At 39.4% G+C, this 23,373-nt stretch overlaps 1 protein-coding gene and 1 pseudogene across 1 annotated transcript in view; one reads left to right on the plus strand and one right to left on the minus strand.

Moving 5' to 3' along the window:
* The window catches only part of LOC143268230 (uncharacterized), a 79,120-nt gene that overhangs the window by 8,932 nt on the left and 46,815 nt on the right, over nt 1-23,373 (plus strand). The window contains exon 2 of the mRNA XM_076549376.1: nt 12,229-12,366. Coding sequence (XP_076405491.1) covers nt 12,333-12,366 — 34 coding nt within the window. The 5' untranslated portion in view covers nt 12,229-12,332. The remainder of the gene's footprint in view (nt 1-12,228; nt 12,367-23,373) is intronic.
* Nucleotides 8,407-8,917, minus strand: LOC143268190 (bcl-2-related protein A1 pseudogene; annotated as a pseudogene).

A 23,373-nucleotide genomic window follows, 5' to 3' on the forward strand; every position in this document is an offset into this window, starting at 1 on the left:
ATTCTCTTTACTGCTGAAGCCAGTCTTTGTAAAAAATCTGTAAAAGACTCTTTTGGGCCTTGCATCACCTTTGTAAATGACTCAGATTTTTTTCCTGGTTCCTCAACTCTGTCCCATGCATTCAAGGCTGCCGTTCGACATAAAATTAGGGTTTGGACATCATATAAACATTGTGTTTGTACTGAAGCATATTGGCCTTCTCCAATAAGCTGATCCTGGCAAACTTGTATTCCTTTATCCCTCCATTGTTTTTCTATGTTTTTAGCCTCCTCCTTAAACCAGGTCAGAAATTGAAGTCTCTGGCTGGGTTCCAGAACACCTTGTGCAAGGTCCCGCCAGTCCTGTGGTACTATCCTATTATATGTTGCTCAAGAGTTTAACATTTGCTTTACATATGGGGAATGCATGCCATAAGATACTATTGCCTCCTTAAACCTTTTTAAATCCAACATTTCAATTGGAGCCCAAATATTTTGTGTAGCCATTTGATCAGGCATCTGCTGTATGGTTACAGGATAAATTAAGAGTGACTGTGTGAAAACAGGCTTTCTTTCTGTAACCTTATGATCCAGACTTGAAACAACTTCACTGTTAATTTCTTCTGTCTGAATTTTTACAGGTTTAACAAGTTCTTCTAAAGCTGTTATCCTGGCACTTAAATTGACTATCTTTTTAAATATTGAAATGAGGATTACCATAGTGATAAGCTTCATAATTTCACCAATACTAATATTATATAGTTGTTCCATTGTCAGACTGCCTAAAATTTCGAACAAAAACCAATTTTCTTCCAATGTACACATAAAACCCATTTTTTAATGTAGAAAAAAATCTCTTTTAGATAGTTTCCTTTAAAATATCTGATATGTTATGACTTACCAAATCTGTGTAGAACAGTAGAAATCCGAGGGGATTTTCAAAACAGCCACCTAGTGTCCCAGGTGTAAATCCAGAGAGAGAGACAGAGAGAGAGAGAGAGAGAGAGAGAGAGAGAGAGAGAGAGAGAGAGAACGCACAAGAAAGCGTAGCCGGCTAAAGCCACGTGTTCCCTCTTGTGCCGAGTCAAGGCTTGGGTCTGGCTTCCTTAAGCTCCGACCACGTGCGTTGGCTTTACAGGCAGGGTCCTGTTCGGCAGGGCAGGTCTGAGTTGTTTGTAGCACCGGCTTTAAGCTAGCAGGCTTTAAGCAAGCAGCTCAGTTAGTCCGGCCTGAGGCCAAGGACTAGGGGGCCGCTGCTCCGACTATTAAGCCGGCCGCCGCCTGCTGCTGCCTGCTGCCCTTGCTGGAAAGCGGACCTGCCGCCAAGCCAAGCGATTTTTAATGGATTCTTGTCACGTTGGGCGCCAGATGTAGATGTAACCAACCGTCTTATTAAATAAGAAACACAGAAACAATGTAAAAGAGAAAGCTGAGAGGTCAGAGCTCAGAGCTAAAATCTCACCCTTCCTTCTGCTGTCCCAGCTTCCTGAAAGAGAGCTATATCCTGTCTGTACATCTTTTTTATAGTATTATTGTCCTGCCTTCTCATTGGTTGTAAACCGAAACACGTGACTGCCTCGTCACTGTCTGAGTGTACAGCCCCCTAGGTCTTAAAGGCATATGTCTCCAATGTTGGCTGTATCCCTGAACACACAGAGATCTATGGGATTAAAGGCATGTGCCACCACCGCCACACTCTGTCTATGGCTCTAATAGCTCTGACCCCGGGGCAACTTTATTTATTAACATACAATCAAAATCACATTTCAGTACAATTAGAATACCACCACACTCTCTGTACCACCACCCCTGATATTTTTTATATCCATGTAGTAAACATTTGCTCAACATCTTGTAGGTTCCAGCATTTCAATGTCTCCAAAGGGGTATCCCATAATAGGAATAATCCAGAAAATGGGAATCAGGTTTAGCTTCTCGAGAGTCAGAAGACTTTGGAAATTTCTGCAGATCTTGAAATTAGTAGTTGTGGAATCATCAGCAAACCAGGCAGCCATCAGTCAGGGGAAAATGTCTGCATGTGGTGTGCAGAGTCAGCTGTGAGGCAGATAGGTACAGTGATAGCCTCTAAAATGATCCTTTATTAATAGAACAACTAGTCATTTCTGGGCAGCATGCTAACTTCTAATATTTTCAACTTCTAAGGCAAAGACAGTAAAAGAAAAAGTTAAATGAAGGTATGAAACAGTCATAAATCTATAAAAAACTAAAATTTAAAGAACCACAAACCAGGAAAATATATTTATCAGGAAAGAGTTCATTCCAATGTAAGAAAAAATAATCAGGCCTTAATAGCTAAAAAGAGAAGTTCGCTGAGACATAAATCGCTAATAATATATAGGAAAACACTTTACCATCAATTAAAGAGCTTTACATTATAATACAATCAATTTTTTTATACCTATAAAAATACTTTTTCAAGCAGATTCTTTCAAAACTATTTCCTTTAGTGGAAATAGTGCCATTTGAATCTTAAGGCTAATATATATAAAATAATATAAAATAAATATACAAATAAGGATTCATTATCACATCAGTAATGTGGTAATAAACAAGAAATGCCAACATCTGATTACTTCTGGGAGCAGTGAAAATTTGCTAAATTGGGCTACTCTGGTTTTGAGAACGGCTAAAGCATAAGTAATATACCAAGCTTGCATGTTGTGTTTATATTTTCTAAAACTCATGTTGAGACTTAATTGTATTTTGATATTATTAAGAGTTGGAATCTTGGGGCTGGAGAGATGGCTCAGAGGTTAAGAACACTGGTTGTTCTTCCATAGGTCCTGAGTTCAATTCCCAGCACCCATATGGTGGCTCACAACCATCTGTAATGAGATCTGGCTCCCTCTTCTGGCCTGCAGGGATACATGCAAATAGAACACTGTATACATAATAAATAAATAAATCTTTAAAAAAAAAGAGTTGGAATCTTTAAGAAGAGGATAAAGGGAAATGAGCAATGTCTTTTTTTCTATTGGGACATGACCTCACGTGCCTCACAGCTGACTCTGCACACCACATGCAGACACTTTCCCCTGACTGGTGGCTGCCTGGTTTGCTAATGATTCCACATGGGAGCATCCCCTCCATGACTACTAGATCGAGACTATTACATAAGGGGTGGATTTGTTATCAAAAGATGTGCTCAGTCCTCTAGTCATCTTCCCTCCCTCCTCCCTTCCCTCCCTCCGTCCCTGCCTTCTTATCTCACTTCCTGCAGCAAAAAGGCTCTCACCAGATGCAGTCCTTCAATATTGGTACCCTTCAGTGCTGGTGCCCTTAGATGCTGGCCCTCTCAGAGTCCCTTAGCAACTTCGTTTCTATTATCATTTTCTGTGCAATATTCCATTATGGCATTACAAAGCAGGCTGACACATACTGTGCCAATAACCCAAAGAGAATTAAAAGCTCTGATTTTTTTTAAAGATATAAGTGGATACCACAGTCACTCCTCTAGAGATTCATTGGAGAGCAGTTTTGGTAGATGGGCTAAAGCTCGATGGTGGAGCATGTGCTTAGCATTTACAGGTCTTGGCTATTTATACCTTTGGAAATGCCTTTACTGAGATGAATGGTTAATCAGTCATCTTTACATATCTGTGTATCCACTCTGCTGATTTGCTTTGTCAACCAAATTAACCCACGCCATTAGAGTTAGAGGAAAGAAGTCGGGAGGGGAGGGAGGGGAGGAGAAGAGGAGAGGACCTCTTAGTTTAACTCTTCCTATTCTAGTTACTTGGAAGGGACCAATTCAGTGTATCCCCACTTCTAAAAGGAGTTTCTTTTTGTATTTAGAGTAGTTTTTTTTTTTTTTTTTTTTTTTTTTTGGTTTTTCAAGACAGGGTTTCTCTGTGTAGCTTTGCGCCTTTCCTGGAACTCACTTGGTAGCCCAGGCTGGCCTCGAACTCACAGAGATCCGCCTGCCTCTGCCTCCCGAGTGCTGGGATTAAAGGCGTGCGCCACCACCGCCCGGCCTTAGAGTAGTTTTTAAAACTATAAATTTCTTGGAATTTCCCATGTAATCCCCATACTTGAATAATTCTATTTTCATACTCACAAAGTACTTTTATCAGAAAGCTTTCTGGTTCTTTGCATATAGGTATTGTTGTCTTCATTTTTATTGTTTATGCTATATTATTACATGACTTAATATAATTATTATTACATTATGCTATATTGTGTTGTTATACATATTACATAGGAAACATGAATCTTGGAGTGCCTCCTAGGTAACTTAACCTAAGTCATGCCTCTAATAAGCAGGGAAATTTGGAGTTCAGGCCTCAGATGTCAGTGTCGGTTCCTGAGATCTGTAGCTGTGTGTCAGGTACCTTGTGTGCAGTAGGCCCTATGCTAAGCATGAAGGATACAGAGATGTGCAATGTTCCTCTATCCTTTGCTTCTATGTAGCTGAGACTGCAGACACTAGCTACTAAAATGTGCTCTAGTGGCTCTAGGAACTATCTTTTCCTCCCAAATGCTCATGATAGCTGAAAAAAATCACATTAAATCTTCTGCCAGGCAAGAATGAGTCCAGCTTTGCACTTCAGACTGGTAGAGGGAACTGGAGAAAATAATAGTAAATGTAGAAGATGAAGAAGAGCAGAGATGACAGGCTGGAAACTAAAGGAGATATGAAGGAGAAGGAAAAAACAGAGGAAGGATGAGAGGGAGGAGAGGGAAGGATGAAAGAATGAGGAGGAGAGGGATGGGGAAGGATTCAATCTGGTTTTTAAAAAAGAAGGAATGAGATTATGCATCCCATTATTAATGCTCAGTCTCATGGTTTTTACTTGAGTGTACCTGAGGTTTATGGTGACTAATATCTAACTGAAGTGGACCATATAACTTTTGGAGTCTAGATATCCTTGGATTTGCTAAATAGAAGCTATGCGATATTAATGTTATTAACATGAGTATTTATCAGTAGTAACAATAGTCTTGAAATTGTACTGAGTGCAGATTTGTAGGAATTGCTCTGGAAGCATTGTATGTGAGTAACTCATGTGATCCTTATACCAGTCCCAGCAGATAGATTGTAGTATGGCCTATTTTTACAGACAAGGAAATGAAGTACAGAGAAGGTATATAAGTTGTCCCATTCACGTAGATGATAAGCACTGAGCCCTGAAATAAAGCCAGCCCTGTTTGAATTGGAGCTGGTGTTCCTAATATCTGTGCTGTACTTCTTTATCATATCTTGATCCAAAACTTCCCATAAAGTTTCAGGCATATTTCAAGTGTAACAAGACTATAGCTTGCATGTTTATGATCATTTTAGAGTTTTCTCTTTCAGAAAAGTAAAAAGGAAAAAATTGTAAAATTCCTATTTCCCCTTTCTACTGGGTCCCCTGACTGCTAGCAAACACACGGGCATTTTCTATAAAATGAATCATTCTACAAAAGTAAACTCATTCATTGAAGCAGATTTGTCAATGGCACTGTGGGGAAAAAAACAAGCAAACAAAAAAGAGATTGCGATGCCTGTGTGTATTGGCTCACTATAGAACTATTTGCCATCAGCAGAATAAGTGATTTCTGTTGGCTGGAAAATGGTATTGAGATGGCTTTACAATGATCTTAAGGAGCACTTCTGATATATCTACAGCATAAGCTCCCAGGTGTAAAAGAAGAGATCTGAGAACCCACATAGAAACTTTATGAAGGGTGAAGGTGTGGGGGGAGGGGGAAGGTGTGTGTATTGCATGAGATGTCCTATTATATCTCCATTAGGATAAGTTTTTCCTACTGTGTACATGCTAATATCTCTATGATTCCCAGGCGAATGCATTTCTAGAAATTCTAAGAGACCCTTCATTCATTTTTAATTCTACGAATCCACACAATATATTATATTAACATGTATTTAAGCAACACATATTCTGTGTCTTACACATATTGTGCTAGACGATGGCAACATAGAGTAAACCTATAGAGCTTGTAAGACTATTCTCTACAGGCTCATTTGTGGCTTCTGTGCTAGAAGACACCTGCCTTCACTTATCTGTAACTATGTTTTTCAACCCAGGGTACTTAAAATAGTATTTTAAAGAACACTTTAGGGACTGGGGAAGTAGATCAATTGTGGAGCTCCTGTGTTGCATGAACAAGGCCTTTAAAAATCAGTCCATAGCCCCATAAATAAACAAAAATTAAAAGAGTTCTTAATATGTTCTGCTGAATGCACATGCTGTCCAAGAGCTGTTTATTTGCACACAGTGCAGCAGAGATTTTTCTGAGTCCTTCCTACAGCCAACCAGGAGAAACATAACCAAACATCTGGCATGTTTCACCTAGAGCCAAATCCAGGCATGTTAGAAGGAAGAGCTACAGGTAGTTGAAAGCAATCAAAAAGGAGGACTGCTTTACAGTGTGACCTAGCAAACAGACTCACCAAAGCAGAAGTGGAACAAAGTCTGTGTTCAATCAAGTCAATTGCATCAAATTCCAAACACTTGTAATTGCTGAAGACATCTACAGCTTTAGAAGATAATCAACAAACTAAAAGAAATCTGCCACGTATAAAAATAATTTGCATTCAGGTTGTTCAAGGAATTCCTTTGTTAATAAACAATTGGAAACCAGGCAAAAGAAACAAGCAGGCAAATCTTTCAGTAAGAATTAGTCAATGAACATGAACTTGAGCTCAGCATTAAGAGAACTTTAACTATACTAGTAACCTAGGGCAAAATTAATTAACATAAGATACTAAGTATATGTATTAACAAAGTGGAGAAATTGTAATAGATTACTAGGACCTCCTTGTGCCAAGGAAATGATGGCTACTCTAACACGCTGCTGACAGGATTATAATTTGGGAGAACCACTATGGAGCAGAAAAATCTAGTAATTTCAAAATGGATATAAACCACGAGCAAATAACTCTAGGACCAAATATCCACTCTAGAAAACACCTATACACAGGAGAGGATTCATATTGGTATATTCAAAGAAACATTGCTTATGACAGAAAACTCTGGAAATAGCCCAAATAAACAGCTCTTGGACAGCATGTGCATTCAGCAGAACATATTAAGAACTCTTTTAATTTTGTTTATTTGTGGTGCTAGTGATTGAATTAGGGGCCTTGTTCATGCAACGCAGGAGCTCCATAATTGATCTACTCCCCAGTCCCTAAGGTATTCTTTAAAATACTATTTTAAGTACTGGGTTGAAAAAACAGTTACAGGATAAGTCTATGTATTATTTAGGGTGGACAGATCAAACAGACCTTCATATGACCAGATCTGGCCTTCTACTGACTTGCTGTGTAGTTGAAGATGACTCTGAACTTTTGGTCCTCTTATCTTTTGTTTCTGAGTTCAGGAATTACAGATGTGCACTGCCATGTCTAGCCCAGATACTAATTTGTAAAGCATTTTTCAGAAAGACTACCATGAGGCTGAGGGTACAGTGCTGTGATAGAACATGGGTTCAGATTGTGTTAGGCTCTAGGTTTGATCCCTGGTGACAAAGGGCTGAAGGGGCGTCTTTCTAGCCAAGCATGGTAGTGTACATCCAGAGCCCCAGATCTGTGGAAGGCTGAGGGTAGTAGCATCACTATACTCTGGAAGTTGGAGGCCAGCCTGGGCAAAATGGTGAAATCTCTCCTCCAAATGAGAATGGGAGATGCTACAAGTATTTTCTTTGGGTGTGTTCAATAAACATGCTTTGTATATACAATAGTAACAGTGGACATTGCTTGAGGGAGATAAAGGCTGGGGATGGGAGAGAGACTACATGGGGACAGAAATGTTTTTCAGCTCTGTGTTAAGCATATTGAGACACAAAGTGAAGCATCTAAATCTAGCTGGGCAAGGCTTCTGGATAACCTGAGCTCCAAAAATTCTTGGCATAGTCCTGGATTTTTGAGATACTGTTTTTTTTTTTTTTTTTTTTTTAAAAAAAGCAAATTTTTATATTTGAATATCCTTTAAAAAGGTTCCTTCCAGTGAGGCAGTACATCATTTATTTGTATCATGAAACTTCAATAGCCCACAATTTATATATTAGAAAATGGGAAAGGTCAATGTGTAAGTAAGGAATGCACAAAACTGGGCAGGTTACTGTTACAACACCGCAAAGTACAAATGAGAAGATCTAATCCCAGCTCTTTCTGTCCCAATTCTCCATAGTCATGAGAATCCTAGCAAAAGGCGACACTTGAGGGTCTGCACTGCTGATCCGGAAGATGCAGTCAAAAGCTGCTGCTTCCAGTCCCAGACCTCAAGACTAGTTCCCAAGCGAGAAGAAAAGCTGGGCAGACCAATGTTTGCCGACCGTAGAGTTGTAGGGTCCATTGGAAATGACCCAGGAGAGTTCTGCTTTCTTTACTTTTAATTAAAAGTATCTAAAATAAGATCTAGAAACAGACTGAAATCTTTTAGTTGTTATTTTCTTGTTTGTTTTAATTAGTAAGGAAACTCTCCATTCCAACTTTGCAGTAGAGAAATGTAAAAGGAATGTCATCACACATACCCAGCCTCCATTCTGCCGTATCCATTCTCCTGTGTTGCTCATTATGAATTCAGCCACAAAACTGGAAACTTGCTTGTAAGCATTCACATCCAAGCCAATCTGCTCTTGGGTTTTTTTTTTTTTTTTTTTTTTTTTTTTTTTTTTTGAGAACATCCCCAAAGGCAAATACAGTCACAGTCCTTCCCCAGTTAATGATGCCGTCTTCAAATTCTTTTTCCATCACTTGATTAAATATAGTTCTGGTGGAATCTATGGATCCCACATCAAAATCATCCAAGGATAATTTCAGGTTCTTTTCAACTTTTTTTTGAACTGAGAAAGCAACTCTTTGTAGCACTCTGGATGTTTTGCTTGGAGCCAATTCTAAAGCGGGTACCTGCAGGACGTACTGAAGATAGTCCTCAGCCAGAGTGGATAAACATGAACTCACAGTCAGTCATCTTGCCTGGCAGAGCTGACTGGAGCTGTCCACCCGGAGGCCAAGGAGGCAACTAAGGCAAAGACAGGTTCTGGTGCCGGAGGGCTAATCTTATTTGGAGGCTCCTGGAATTCTCTTTACATAGGTCCCTGTGTAGGCTACATGTGAAAGCAAAAGCTCAGACTGTGAAGGAGGAAAATGTTTGAGAGCAACACCATTTCCTTTTCCTTTTATGATTCAGTAAAGCATCAAAAATGAGAGGAGGTGGAGAAGTCAGATCCCCATAAGTTCCTGGGAACTAGAGGCCCTTCTGAGTTGCTCTGGGAATATTACCCTTGAGATGTAGATATACTAGGTTGAAAGGAGGAAAAAAAAAGCTAGCTTCTTTCTTCTCATATTTATAATTTCTGATAGGAAACAATCTGGCTTTAAGCCCAACTCCGCAATATTCTTTTTTAAGTATGCATCTCCTTTTGTTTCACGCCTGTGCCTGAGTTTATGTATATGCAGCATGTGCATGCAGTACCCATGGAAGCCAGAAGAGGGTGTTGGACCCCTTAGCACTGGAGTTACAGGAGGCTGGTATGGGTGCTGGGATCTGAACCTGGGATCCCCTGAAATAGCAGCAAGTGCTCTTAACTTCTGAACCACCTTTCTAGTCCTTAATACATATTCTTAAATCATATACATTTCCCTGTATCTGGGTCAGTAATCATGGGAGAAATTAGAAGGAGCAATGATCTTAGAGTCACAATGCCTGGTCTCAGTTGTAGACAAGTCCTTCTTCCTGTGGCCTGAACTGTGGAAAAGGAAGCCATCTAGACTGACTTTAGGGGGCTGAGGTGAAACCAAAGGAGATGACCTAGATAATGCGCTCCTGTCACCGTGTCTGGTGAGATTGGGTGCTTTGTGGTGCCGCTCTTCATTCTTTTAAGAATTAGTGATGATTTGGCTTCTCAGTCATCTCCTGACCCAGTGAGTACAGAACTTTGGTAGCAATTTGGAGAGAAGCTTGGTAGAGATGGTGAAATCAGTGGCTAAAGTGATATTGCCGACTTTGGGTTGGAGCTTAAGTCTCCTCACCTGAGTATGTAGCAGTGAAGGCAGCTGCTGAATGCATGAAGATGAGGGGCCATGCTTCTGACGGCTTCACACTGAAGAGCCAGTGTGAGGAAATAGAGACAGTTCATATCCGTGGAAAAGTCAAATGTGTCTTTACCCTCCTTCTATACATACTGTCTGTGGTTTTGATTCTTTGCATCAAATTCCTATGAACAACTGCAAACGTGGAAGACAAATTCATTTGCAACTTGTATTTACGATCCGTTACCATAGAGTTGAGGAGGAGGGGAGAGGGGCTGCTTAGGGTGCTTGGAAATAGAGAGACATGTGGTAGCCATGGAAATACATGAGAGTTGTTGATTCAAAGCCCCAGCTCATCTGTTTTAAATGTACCTCCAACTTTGCACTAGAGGCCACAGGTCCCACAGTCTCAGCCAGTGACAGCAACTGTGAAGCCACCCTCCTGTACAAATGGTTGCACAACTTTCCACAACAGGTCGATTATATTAATCTTCTTCTTGAGAGCTCTCCAAGCCCGAGCCTACTGCTTTCCATGCTTCTCTTCCTTCCTCCCAAGGATCAGTCCTGAATTACTCTCTCGCAGCTTGCCAGTTTCTTCTGGCTCCCTGGGCTATCTCCTCACATCTACTTAACATAGAATCTTCTTTTTGGAGTATCCATACAGAACAGAAGAATTCATGGTTAAAGGGCCACCATACTTCTATTAAATTTTGCCATGCAAAATTCCTCTGTGACTATTTCTGTTAGCCCACAGAATCACAAGGCCATGGGAAAACTGCTTTCTGGCTTCTAATCAGATTTGGGCATCCTAAGGACCACTGAAACAATAGGAAGATTGTACACACACACACACACACACACACACACACACACACTCCTATGATGCTCAGAATTTCTGACAAAGCAATGGAAGAATGCAGCTTACGAATTTCAATAAAGTCTTCTGTGGTCAAGGGTATCTTCTGCATCTCTTATTACTTACTCCTCTACCTATTTCCCAAGTCTGGACCCAAGAAAAGCAAATAGTTGATCTTTGTTGAATAAGTGAAAAGCTTACTTCAAAATAAGGGTCCAACTATATTTAGATTTTATATTTCTGAAATATTAATCCAAAAAATGAGATGTTTTAAAAATTTTTAAAAGAATTTTGTTGCTTTATTTAACTTATTTTGGAGGGTTTCCAATTAATTACATTTTAAGGCTAGATGAAAGAGAAAAAGAAAAAATTTCACCATCACCACTAAACAAAAAAAAAGAAGAAAATAAAAACGGAATTTTGTATATCAAATAAAGTGTAAAAGGTCTAGAGGCAGAGTAGTACACAGAGGGAAGTGAGGGTAGGAGGCATGCAGCTGACCAAGAAGAACATACAAGGGCATGTAAAGTATCATTCACTACCACTACATGTATGTGTAGAATTTTGTGTAGAATAGAGCCTACCCCAATACACTCTGAGCAGGTCAACCATACTAGGTGGAAACTGAAAACCATACATTCATTATATTACTCCATAAATGTAGACTAAGGAACAATGTATCAGGACTGTTGTGTAGACTTTCCAGCCTACAAAGAGTTTTCAGTCCAGGAAAAACTATAGCATGCCATACACAGTACAAGGATCTATTGAATGGAATGATTAGAACTCTAGTAGGTTCAAATATAGAGATATTTCCCGAATTACAAACTAAGGCAGTTGTAGTCTGAGCTGTGCAATAGTTCTGAAGCTCTGAAATTTATCTATTGTGAATTAAGTGAGGCAGACTGATTGGAAAGAGAAATGATGGAAAGAGATTTGCCAATATTTCCATATTTAAAAAGTCCTTAGGCTCAGGGTCTGGTATTTATAATAGCTGTAGGGCAGCTGGTTAGCAGCTTGCCCAGGTTCAATCCCCAGCAACACAAACATGAAAGAAAAACATGGCCTGACTAGGCTTTTCTTTGTGCTTAATAATGAATTAAGAACTTCATCCTTTTGTACATTTTTTTTGCTGTCAGTGTTTTGATTATTAGTGTGTATATCCTTGTGTATTTTCGTTGAACTTGTAAAAGTACTCCCATGTCCAACTATCTATGCTTGTAATAAGCCAGCCTCTCAATACTCAAGGCTTAAAATAGTAACCATGTGGTTGTGTGTGTGTGTGTGTGTGTGTGTGTGTGTGTGTGTGTGTGTGTGTGTGTGTGTGTTTCTCACGACCCTGACATTGGTCAGGACCCAATAGGGCTAACTGGTATTTATTCCTTAATGTCTAGGATTTGGCTGAGATGACTTAAAACAGTTGGGACTCTTTTCCATTCTGACCAAGCAACAGTTGTGATAGGAAACAAGAGGACAGAACCCCAGATCATCCCAGCTGATGAAGAGCCAGGGTGATGCAAGCTCAAGACAAGGTAAGTAAGTTTCAAAAGAAAGTACTGAGGTCAACTGCTTCCCCCAGAGGAGGAACCTGAGAATTTGCTGGGCTTTTTGCTGCTTCCTTGGAAGTGACATGGGGGAGTTCTGACTCTGCTTGGCTCTTTCACGTCTCTGAATTTAGCATAACTACTTCCCTATTCTGAAGCCCAGACCAAGGCAAATTCTCTGTCAAGAAAGATGGTCTTCACGTATACAAAATAAGGAGACGGTATCTTCAAGGTATGGTTGAGGAAAAGTTTTTTTTTTTTTTTTTTTGGACAGGGTTTCCTGTATCTCACTCTGTAGACCAGGCTGGCCTTGAACTCACAGAGATCCGCCTGGCTCTGCCTCCTGAGTGCTGGGATTAAAGGCATGCGCCTCTACCACCTGGCAAGGAAAAGTTTTTTATTGTATATATGTACAGCCAGAGGTATCTGGAAGAGTCCAGAGAAGGGAGAGAAAATAGTAGACTAAACATGACCAGTATACTGAACTGGGGGCGGGGGGGTGGGGTGGGGGTGGGGGTGGGGGGAGCGCCATGAGAGAGATCCAAGAACCAAGAGAGAAGAAAACCAAGACAGGGGCCGGAGAGATGGCTCAGTGGTTAAGAGCACTGGCTGTTCTTCCAGAAGTCCTGAGTTCAATTCCCAGCAAACACATGGTGGCTCACAACCATCTGTAATGAGATCTGGTGTCCTCTTCTGGCACGCAGGGGTACATGCAGGTAGAACACTGTATACATAATAATAAATAAAAGGGAGACAAAAAAAGGGAGAGAGAATCAAGACAACAAAAAGAAGGCTCATGTCCAAATCGGCAGGGTCCTATAGGGATGAGAAGCTGGGGAAAGGGAAGCCCATGAGCTGGAGAAGTTTAGGGTAAGGGGTTGGGGTGAGAAGAGCTGAGAGGAGTCATGGACTCTATAACAGGTATTCGCAATGCTGAGAGAGCCTAGAGGCCAGCATGTTCTTTGGTGTGTTAATAGGTACCACAGTCAGCCATTTGTCCCCAGTTTCTTTTGGACCTGACACACTAATAACACAGTTGAAGCACAAAAGAATGAGAGAAATAAGCACAAGAATCCACCTGTGTGTCTTTCATGACCTCCTTCAGTCCTGTGGGGTCAGGCCTTCATGGTCAGAAAGTTCCATTGGAGACAAACCCATCCCCCCAGTTCCCTGGGTTATTTTTGTTGGTTGTTTGGTTTCGTCTTAAAAACAAACAAACAAACAAACAAACAAACAACAAAAAAAAAAAAACTGGAGGCTCCGAGTGACAAGGTTCAGGGTAGAAGTGCATTTTCACTATGGAGACTGAGGTCCAGGCTATCCTATGAGCACAAATGTAAGCAGGAGTTCCCCTAATTTTCTTCCCATGTTCCCGAGGAAGGCTCAGGAGGGTTCTGCAGAGACCCAACTAGTTGTGAACTCAGTGAGTGGATCAATACCTGAGAAAGCAGAGAAACATCATGCAACCTGGGGTGGAACGTTATCTAAGGGTACAGAGGCACAAGGAAATGAAAGGGGAAAGGATGGGGGAAGTGAAGCCGGGAATGGGAAGCCAGGGGAGAGGTTATCTTTAAGGATACAGCCAGGAACCCCCTGTTGTTTTACTGTCTGTCAGCTTGGCAGCTGCACCTGAATCTAGGGCTATTTTTAGCTGCTGTCTGCAGCTCTGCAGCCAGTGCCCCTCTACTCAGGCTTTGGTGGGACTTCCTGTCCTTCTGACATCGGTTCTGCCACAGGTTTTAACTAAGTCTCTATCATTCTATTTACCAATAAAGACTTGGGAGTCAGATGATGGGGTGAAAACCTGCTAGGTCAGAGAAGCCTAAAAGCAACCAACTGACTGACCTTCCTCTTTGGCTAGTGACCCAGCAAGAGTATCTCTCCAGCTGTTCCAAACCCAAAAGACTGCCAATACTCCAAATCTCCCTACTACTTCCTGTCTGTCTGTCTGGCTCCCTCATACTCTCTATGGCTAACTCCTGTCAACTAGTTGCAGGCTCTGGTGGTTTTAACTTTAACATAGTAAAATTACATATAACAAACAAGAATTACAGTTATGGACTGGAGAGATGGCTCAGTGGTTAAGAGTGCTGGCTACTCTTCCAGAGGAACCAGGTTCAATTCCCAGCACCCACATGGCAACTCATAACTGCCTGTAACTCCAGTTCCAGGGGATCTGACACCTTCACACACACATACATGCAGGCAAAACATGAATGCATGTGAAATAAAAATAAATAAATTTAAAAGAGAATTACAGTTAAACTATCTAGTCTATTTGTATTTTGTGAATTTAAAGAAAATATCTATCTTATATTTGTGAGTCTAAAGTTTCATATCTACCTTATCTCTTATCATAACCAAGGAAAACCATAATTATAACTATCTAGTCTTCAACTATATCAAAGACTTCAGAAGGATATAATATTACCTAAGTAAACAGGAAGTACATTGTAAGCAACTTCCAAAAATCTAGAATGTCAAAGACAGCTGCCTGGACAGTCACCCAAAGTTCTTCTGCAATGTTGGGGCATCCATCTTCAGCCTATAGGTCTAGAGTCTCTCAGTCGCTTTTCTCTGTGTGCTCTAGAATGTCTGGCAGTTTCCTCTGTGAAGCAGGAACTTGAAGGACCATCTCACGTTGCAAAATTCAGTGATCACCTGCCTATGGGTCCTGTATGTTCAGTCGATACAACATTTTGTCAAGCAGTCCAGGCAAGAACAGTTTCTGCCCAAATGGCTATTTTTGCCAAGAAAAAAATAAATTCCATATGGAGTGTCTTTGATGCCCATCTTTCTTTGAAGTAAATCAGTGCTGCCAGGAGCAGACATGTCTCATTGTCCAGGAAAGTCTAAGTTTTTTAAAACATTTAAAATGCCATTAAACATTAAAATCCCATATTCTGTGGGTCTTTGAAGTGTTTGAAGATTAACTAACTAATTGAAATATATCTATATATATCTAGAAAACTTAACTAACATGACTATAAGTTTGATTATCATGGATGACTAATTATTAATTTGTATTTCTCAACTATACACTACAGTTTCAAATGAGTTGCACAAACAAAATACTTTAAATATAAGTAGAAATAAATATACAGTATAACAAAATTAACTTTAAATTTGTATCAATAAACTAAAATTCATAGCAATGTAAAACATTTTAAACAAGTTGCTCTTTAAAAGTAGGTTCAACAATTCACCATTTTATCCTATCATATCTATATCCTATATTTCCACACCATATCCCCCTTTCTTCTTTTAGAAAGATAATGACTATGACCAATAACAATTTGTGACCAACAACCTAAACAAAGACAAACATCCATAATCCATTATTTGGGAATGTGGGCATAGTGTTCTAGGCTACTTCCTGTTGATAGGGGGCACTGATAGGTAGTCATATGGGATCCTGAGAAAATTCAAGATAATGGTCAAGTCCTGACTGGAGTAGTCGGTGAGACTGCTTTGTCTGAGCCAGTTGCCTTGAGACAGTTCTGGATGTTGGATCATCTGGACCATGATGACATCAGAGACCTTTCAGGGGGTCTTGACTGGTCAAACCATATTAGCCTGGAAGCAGCCCACAGGTTTTTATCTTCTGTGGAAACAAAAGCAGAATCTCTTTCCCAAAGCAACATATCCTTAGACATACATTTTGAAATTGAGATACCTCTAATATATACATATTGATTTAACTCAGCAATTTTTACAATCAAATGTCTCTTTCCAAAGACAACATAATCCAGACTCTCTATGCGATATCCATCTTTATATGGCTTATTTTTTATACTTACTTCCTTTACTGTCTCTTTAAAGATTTTCTATTTTAAAACTATCTATTCCTTTATATAACTGCATATATTCCTTTTTCTCTCTCTTCCAAGCCTACATGCATTTTTACACAGATTGTAAACTATTTCATCTGAATCTGTTTTATTGTGTATCTATTGCTTTAAACTGCAGTATGACTAGGAATGAAATGGCAGCTGTGGCTGCTGGCTCCACCCACCTCAGCTTCCCAACATGACAGAACTATGTTTACAGCCAGCTCTAGGAACCAGGCTCACCACCAACTCTGGTAAGCAGTGGGTCTATGCTTCCATCGAGCAGCGTGTAGCCCAGAACCGCCCCCCCCCCCTTCTTGCCTGTACTAGCAAAGGCTAAATCCACCACTTAGCATAATGTGTGGCTTGGAGAGGCCTCTGTGTACCACGGGAATACATCATGCTGCAGGTCAAGCCCACACACTGCTGCAAAACCGCCATAATGTAGCTCACGGCTTGCCTGAGAGACACAACTAAGAAGCTGTGTTTAGCTCTGTTTTAGAATCTTTTTTTTTTCTTAAAGCTTTCTCAGGTTTTAGGTGGAAACACTTGCTCCACAGTGGGCACCATTTGTAGCTGAAGTTTTCCTGTGTCCCACCCAGTCTACAGCTGCTCAGACCCAAGTAAACACACAGAGGCTTATGTTAATTAAAACTGCTTAGCCATTAGCTCAGGCCAACTACTGACTAGCTCTTATACTTAGATTAACTCATTTCTATTCATCTATGCATTGCCACGTAGCCTGTGGCTTACCTGTTCTCTGATACCTTGTTCTTTGGGTGACTGGATTTGAGTCTGCTGACTCCTCCCTTCCTTCTCCCTGTATCTCCATTTGCTTTCCCACCCAGGATTATTCTGCCTGCCTATAGGCCAAGTCAACTTTTACCATCAACCAGTGAGAGCAGCACACATTCAGTGTACAGAAGGGAAATTGGTGTCATGAGAAACGAATTTATACAAGTCCTGCACATGAGAGAAAGTGTGGTATTAGGCTTGAGTTCAACTTAGTTCACTTAACAAAGATTTCAGTTGCACCTCTTTTCCTAACAAATGTTGTGATATTATTTTTACTTACAGGATCATAAAATTCTACTGTGAATATGTATCATGCTTCCTTTATCCATTTCTTGTTGATGAGCATCTAGGCTGGTTCTATTTCAGGCAATTATAAATAGTACAGCAATAAATGTGGATGTGTAGGTAAGGTATTTCCGTCTATGTTAACTTGGCATCCTTCAAATATATACGTAAGAATCACATAGGAGATTGAAATGGTCATTCAATGTTTAATTTTTTGAGGCGCCTCCATACTTATTTCCATAGTGGCTGTACAGGTTCCCACTAGCAATGATAAGGGTTCTCCTCACACACCCTCCTCTCCTGCATTTGATGTCATTTGTTTTCATGATCATGGCCATCTGACTGGGTTGAAATGGAATTTCAAAATAGTCTTGTGTCTCCTTGATGACTTGGAACACTTTTCCAAGTATTTATTGCCCATTTGTATTTCTTCATTTAAGAATAGTCTGTTCAGTTCATTGGACCATTAACTGGTTTAGGTGCTTTGTTTTTATCTGTTCCATTTTTGTAGATATATATTTATATATATCCTAGAAATCAATGACTTGTTTTATGAGTAATAGGCAGATTTTTTCCCCCATTCAGTAGACTGACGCTTTATTCTAATGTTTCTTTTATAGTGCCAAAGATGTTTTAATTTCATGTAATCTCTCATTTGTCAATTTTTAGAACTATTTCCGATGTATTAGAGTCCTTTTCCAAAACTGCTTGCCTATTCCTGTATCTTCAGGTGTTTTCTTAGATTTTCTTGGAACAGTGTAAAGTTTATTGTCTCACATTAATATCTTTGATTCATTTTGAATTGATTCTGTGGAGGGTGAGAAATAGAGATCTAGTTGTGTCCTTTTACATGTTAATCATTTCCTCAGAACCATTTGTAAAGGAGGCTGTTTGGCCTCCAGTTTATATTTCGGACAGCTTTTCCAAAATGATATGACTGTGACTCTAAGGCTCTATTCCTAGATCATCTATTCTAGCCCACTAATGGGCTACACACCTGGTTTCATGACAGTGCTCTGCTGTTTCTGTTCCATAACTATGTCATACAGTTTGAGATTGGATACTGTGACATACCCTGCATTATTCTTTCTGCTAAGAATTACATTAGTTATTAGGAGTATTGTGCTTCCATATGAGATTTAAGATTGTCTTTTCTTATTCTTATTCAAGAATGTCATTGTCATTTTGTCAGAAATTGCTTTGAATATGTACATTGCTTTGAGTAATATGTATATAATATTCTGCCTACCCAAAAGAACAGGAGGTCGTTCCATTTTCTAGTGTCTTTCTCAATTTCTTTCTTTAGTTTCATAAATTTTCATTGTAGGTCTTTTACTTTCATGATTAGGCCTATTCCCAACTGTTTTTAAAAAAGCTATTATGAATGGGATTTCTCCCTAACTTTATTCCCAGTGAGTTTACTATTGATATATACAAAGGGTACTATTTTTGTGTTTCAATTTTTATATCTTGCTACTCTGCTGAAAGTGTTGACAGAGCTTATAGTTTGCTGGTGAATTGTTAGGGTCTATTAAGTATAAGGTTGTGCTGTCTGCAGATAGCAGTAATCCACCTTCTCTCCTTTCTGTTTGTATCCTCTTTCTCTAATTTTCTTGTCTTAATGCTCTAGCTAAGACTTTGTATTTTATAACAATGGAAGGTATGTGCATTCTTTTTTATTTGTAGCTTTCAGAGGAAATGATCCAAGTTTCCCCCAATTAGTATAACACTGATACTTGTTGTATACTGCCTTTATTATCTTGAGATTATCTTATCTTCTGTTCCTAGTTACTTTGAGGTTTTTATCGTGAAGGGATGATGGACTTTATCTAAGACCTTTTTTTTTCATTGATTAATATAATTATGTGGTTTCTATTTCTAAGCCTACCTATGTTCTGAATTACACTTGTTTATTTAATCCTCCCTGGTGTGAAACCAACTTGATTTTCTTAATATGTTCTTTATTTCAGCTTGTAGGAATTTTATTGAGACTACTTGGATCAATATTCATCAGAGAAATTGATCCACAGTTATTATTATGGTTCTGTTTAAGTTCTTTATAACTTCTTGTTTGTATTTTGGTAGATAATTTTTCTACAGATTTATCCGTTTCTTCTATATTCCTTAGTTTGGGGAAGTGTATAAATTGTCAATGTACCCTTTAATGACTTTTTGTATTTTATATAATTTTTTTCTCTAAATTTTCAGTTTGGGTCTTTTCTCTCTTTTGACAAATTGGGCAGGAATTTGTCAATCTTTTTTTTATTGGTTCTATATAGTATTCTTTTCATCTCTGTTTCCTTATCTTCTGCCTTTATTATTTATTGCCATCTACTATTTTAGAGTTTAGACTGTTCTTGTTTTTAGGAACTTGAGGTACATCCTTAAGTTATTTACTCTAGATTATTCTGGTTTTTTTCTAAAGATTTATTTATTATGTACACAGTGTTCTGCCTACATACCAGAAGAGGGCACCAGACCAAATTATAGATGGTTGTGAGCCTCCATGTGGTGGCTGGGAATTGAACTCAGGACCCTTGGAGGAGCAGCCAGTGCTCTTAACCTCTGAACCACCTCTCCAGCCCCTTGTTCTTGTTTTAGAAAGTACTCAAAACTATATTTTTCTCCTCATAAAACTGCTTTAGTTTTGATATAATGTGTAGATGTAACCAACCATCTTATTAAATAAGAAACACAGAACCAATGCAAAGAAGAAAGTCAAGAGGTCAGAGCTAGGAGCTAAAACCTTACCCTTCCTCCTGCGATGGTCCTACGTCTCCGAACCAGAACCACTTCCTTTGTGTCTGTCTTTTTATAGTGTTTCTGTTCTGCCTTCTCATTGGTTGTAAACCCAACCACATGACCGCCTCATCACGGCCTGTCTGTATAGACCTCCAGGTTTTCTATGGTTGTTATTGAGATTAAAGGCATGTGTATCCAATACTGGCTATTCCATGAACACACAGAGACTTACCTAGCTCTACCTACCAAGTGCTGGGATTACAAACAGACGCCACCACTGCCCTGCTTTCCTATGGCTTGCTAATAGCTCTGACCCCCAGGCAACTTTATTAACATACAAATAACATTTGAATACAAATAAAATATCACCATAATAATGTATTTTTATTTTCATTTGGTTCTAAGGTTCTTTCAATTTCTTCAACAGCTCTGCAGGTCATTCAAAAATGTACTGTTCTGTTTCTATGTATCTGTGTCATGTGTGGTCCTTGCTACTTAATTATAGGTTTTTCTTTTTTGCACTGTGGTCTGGTAAGATACAAGATAATATTTTGGTAATTTTATATTTGCCTGGATTGGATTTGTGGTCTAAAATGTGGTCTGTATTAGAGAAGGTTGGTAGGCCCCTAAGAAGGGTGTTCATTCCGTTTTTGTTGGATGAAATGTTCCGTATACATCTGTTAAGTCCATTTACTTTACAGTATAGTCTACCTTTTCTCTTTTTCTTTTCACTTTTAATTTGGATCACTTCTCTTGAAATGAGAGTGGAGTATTGAAATTATCTAGTATTATTGTATCGGGATCCACCTGACCTTTTATGCCCCTTGGACTTTGTTTTATGAAATTGGGGACACCGATATTTAATGCATGTATTTTTACATTGCCATATTTTCTCAGTAATTGTTCCATTATTTAGTATGAAGTGGTTTTCTTTATCCTTTCTATCCTTGATTTGAATCCACTTCATCTGATAGAATAGTAGCTATGTCAGATTCACATGTTTCCATTTGTTTGACTGTTTCCCATCATTGGTTATTAGTCTGTGGTTGTCTTTATTAGTAAGGAATGCTTCTTAGAGATAACAGAAAGTTGGATCTGTTGTTTTTTTTCTTTTTTCTTTTTTTTTTTTTTTAACTCAGGCAGCCAGTCTTTTCTCTTCATTGGTAAATTGAATCCACTTGTATTTAAGGTTACTTACTGAGTCCAATAATTTTGTTAGCTGTTTATTGTTTGATTTTTTTTCTCTCCAATCATTGTATCAGGGGTTCTCTGGTTAATTGTGCTGGACATGATGACCTCTTTCTCAGCTCTTCTTTGTTTAGGCATTTCTCCCATAACATGCGTTTCCTGTGCTCTTGAATTTGAGCCTGTCTTCCTTTCTCTCCCTTTTGTAGCGTTCCTCTAAGCACTGTCTGCACAGATGAGGTTGGTGGTGATACACTGCCTTGGGGTGGGCTTGTTTTGGAATCCTTGATTTTTTTCTTTCTTTTTTTTTCCTGTCTATTTAAAAATGTCTTTGTAAGGCAAAACTCCTAATTGTCAGTAATTTACTTTCAGGGCTTGAAATAGCACCATTCTAGGATTTCCTGGCTTTGAGGGTTGCTGCTATTGTTTAAATGTTTCTGCCTTTGTAAATGAATTGGTGTTTTTCTCTTACCACTTTCAATATTCTTCTTTTACTTTGTAATTTTGACATGTTGACAATACTATGTTGTGGATAAGTATTCTGGTCATGTCTGTTTGGTGTTCTAAATGGCCCTTTGTTTGAATATTTATTTCATTGTCTAAGATTTAGGAAATTTTCTTCTCTAATTTTCTTAAATAGGTTCTCTGTGCCTTCCTAATGTGTATCTCAGCTCCTTGCATCCTACAGATTTGAGAGTTTGGTCTACTTCCTGCAGCCCAGAGCTCCTGGACATCACAGTCATACTTGTTTTCTTTTTCTTCATTAATAGTTGATGATTAGTATTTCGCCCACTTTTCTTCCTGATGTTGCTGAGTCTGTATTGGAAAAGTGTCTGATGTTTGCCTGAGCCGCCTTCACAGAGGGGGTTTTCCCTTTCATTATCTCGGGGGCCTCAGAAGGCAGCGCTTAACTACAATAATGGGCTGCACAGATTTTCTCGCCCTTGCCCTCCTTAGAGACCCCCCTAGATTGTACCTCCTAGGATAGCTTTGAGCTGAAAGCCGTCCCTCAAGTGTATTGGAAAGGAACCACAGCAGACAGAGAACTGGTGTTTGTACTTTCAGAGTCTCGTGAGCACTAACCTAGTGGGGGATTGACGCTATGAGGACTGGGTATGCGTCTGCCACGTCAGATTCTCAGGCTCTACACCACAATAGCACATAGTACCTCCAAAACTTGATCCACCTTCTGATCCAAGGATCAAAGCTACTAAACTCTAGGTTAATTCTCAGTTAAAGATGTTGAAGATGATGGCCTGTTCTTAGGCACCAGGGGCAAGTCTGTCTTTCCTTATGCAGTTTCTAGCCTAAGCCAATCTGATGTGGGATGTCTTTCTGTATACTATGAATATATGTTGCTCTCATTGGTTAATAAATAAAGCTATGGTAAGGCAGGATAGAGCCAGGCAGGGAATTCAAACAGAGATAAAGGAGAAGAAGGGTGGAGTCTGGGAGAAACCAGCCAGCCGCCCAAGGAGCAAGATGCCAGCAGACTGGTAATGCCATGGCCACATGGCAATATATAGATCAGTAGAAATGGGTTAATTTAAATAGTAAGAGATAGTAATAAGCCTGAGCTGTTCAGCCAAGCAGTTTGTAGTTAATATCAAGCCTCTGAGTGATTATTTTAGAAGCAGCCATGGGATAGGGTGGGACAGAAAAAAGCCTCCATTTACACCAACCTCCTGCCACCTCTGTCCTGAAAGCACCAGCTTTGCTATAACAACCCCACAATTTCCTGTTGTTATTATTATTTTATAGTTCATCTCATGTTAAAAAGAAATAAATCTTCCTTAATTTGTAACCTCCCACAGCTTTGCTACATTTTCAAATTTGTCACAATAATTTTCTGTATCATTTAATCCATATGCCTCCATTTCCTCACAGTCACTGCTTCTTTGAATTCACTCTTTGAAGCACTTTATATCCACCTGCTCATCAAAACTGTACTCAGGATGGTGTGGCTGGCCAATGGGAAGTGAGCGGCAACAAAGGAAATTCTTGGATTCCAGCAATGCATGTGTAACAGGTGTAGAATGGTGATGTTGGTCCAAAATGTGCTCAATTCTAGGGCTTCCTATCCTCACCATTTCTCTATTAGTTCTTTCCCACAGACTCTAGACTTATATATCCAGTTGACTACCTGACTTTTCTACTT

Source organism: Peromyscus maniculatus, chromosome 12, assembly GCF_049852395.1.
Source record: "Peromyscus maniculatus bairdii isolate BWxNUB_F1_BW_parent chromosome 12, HU_Pman_BW_mat_3.1, whole genome shotgun sequence".
Lineage (NCBI taxonomy): Eukaryota > Metazoa > Chordata > Mammalia > Rodentia > Cricetidae > Peromyscus > Peromyscus maniculatus.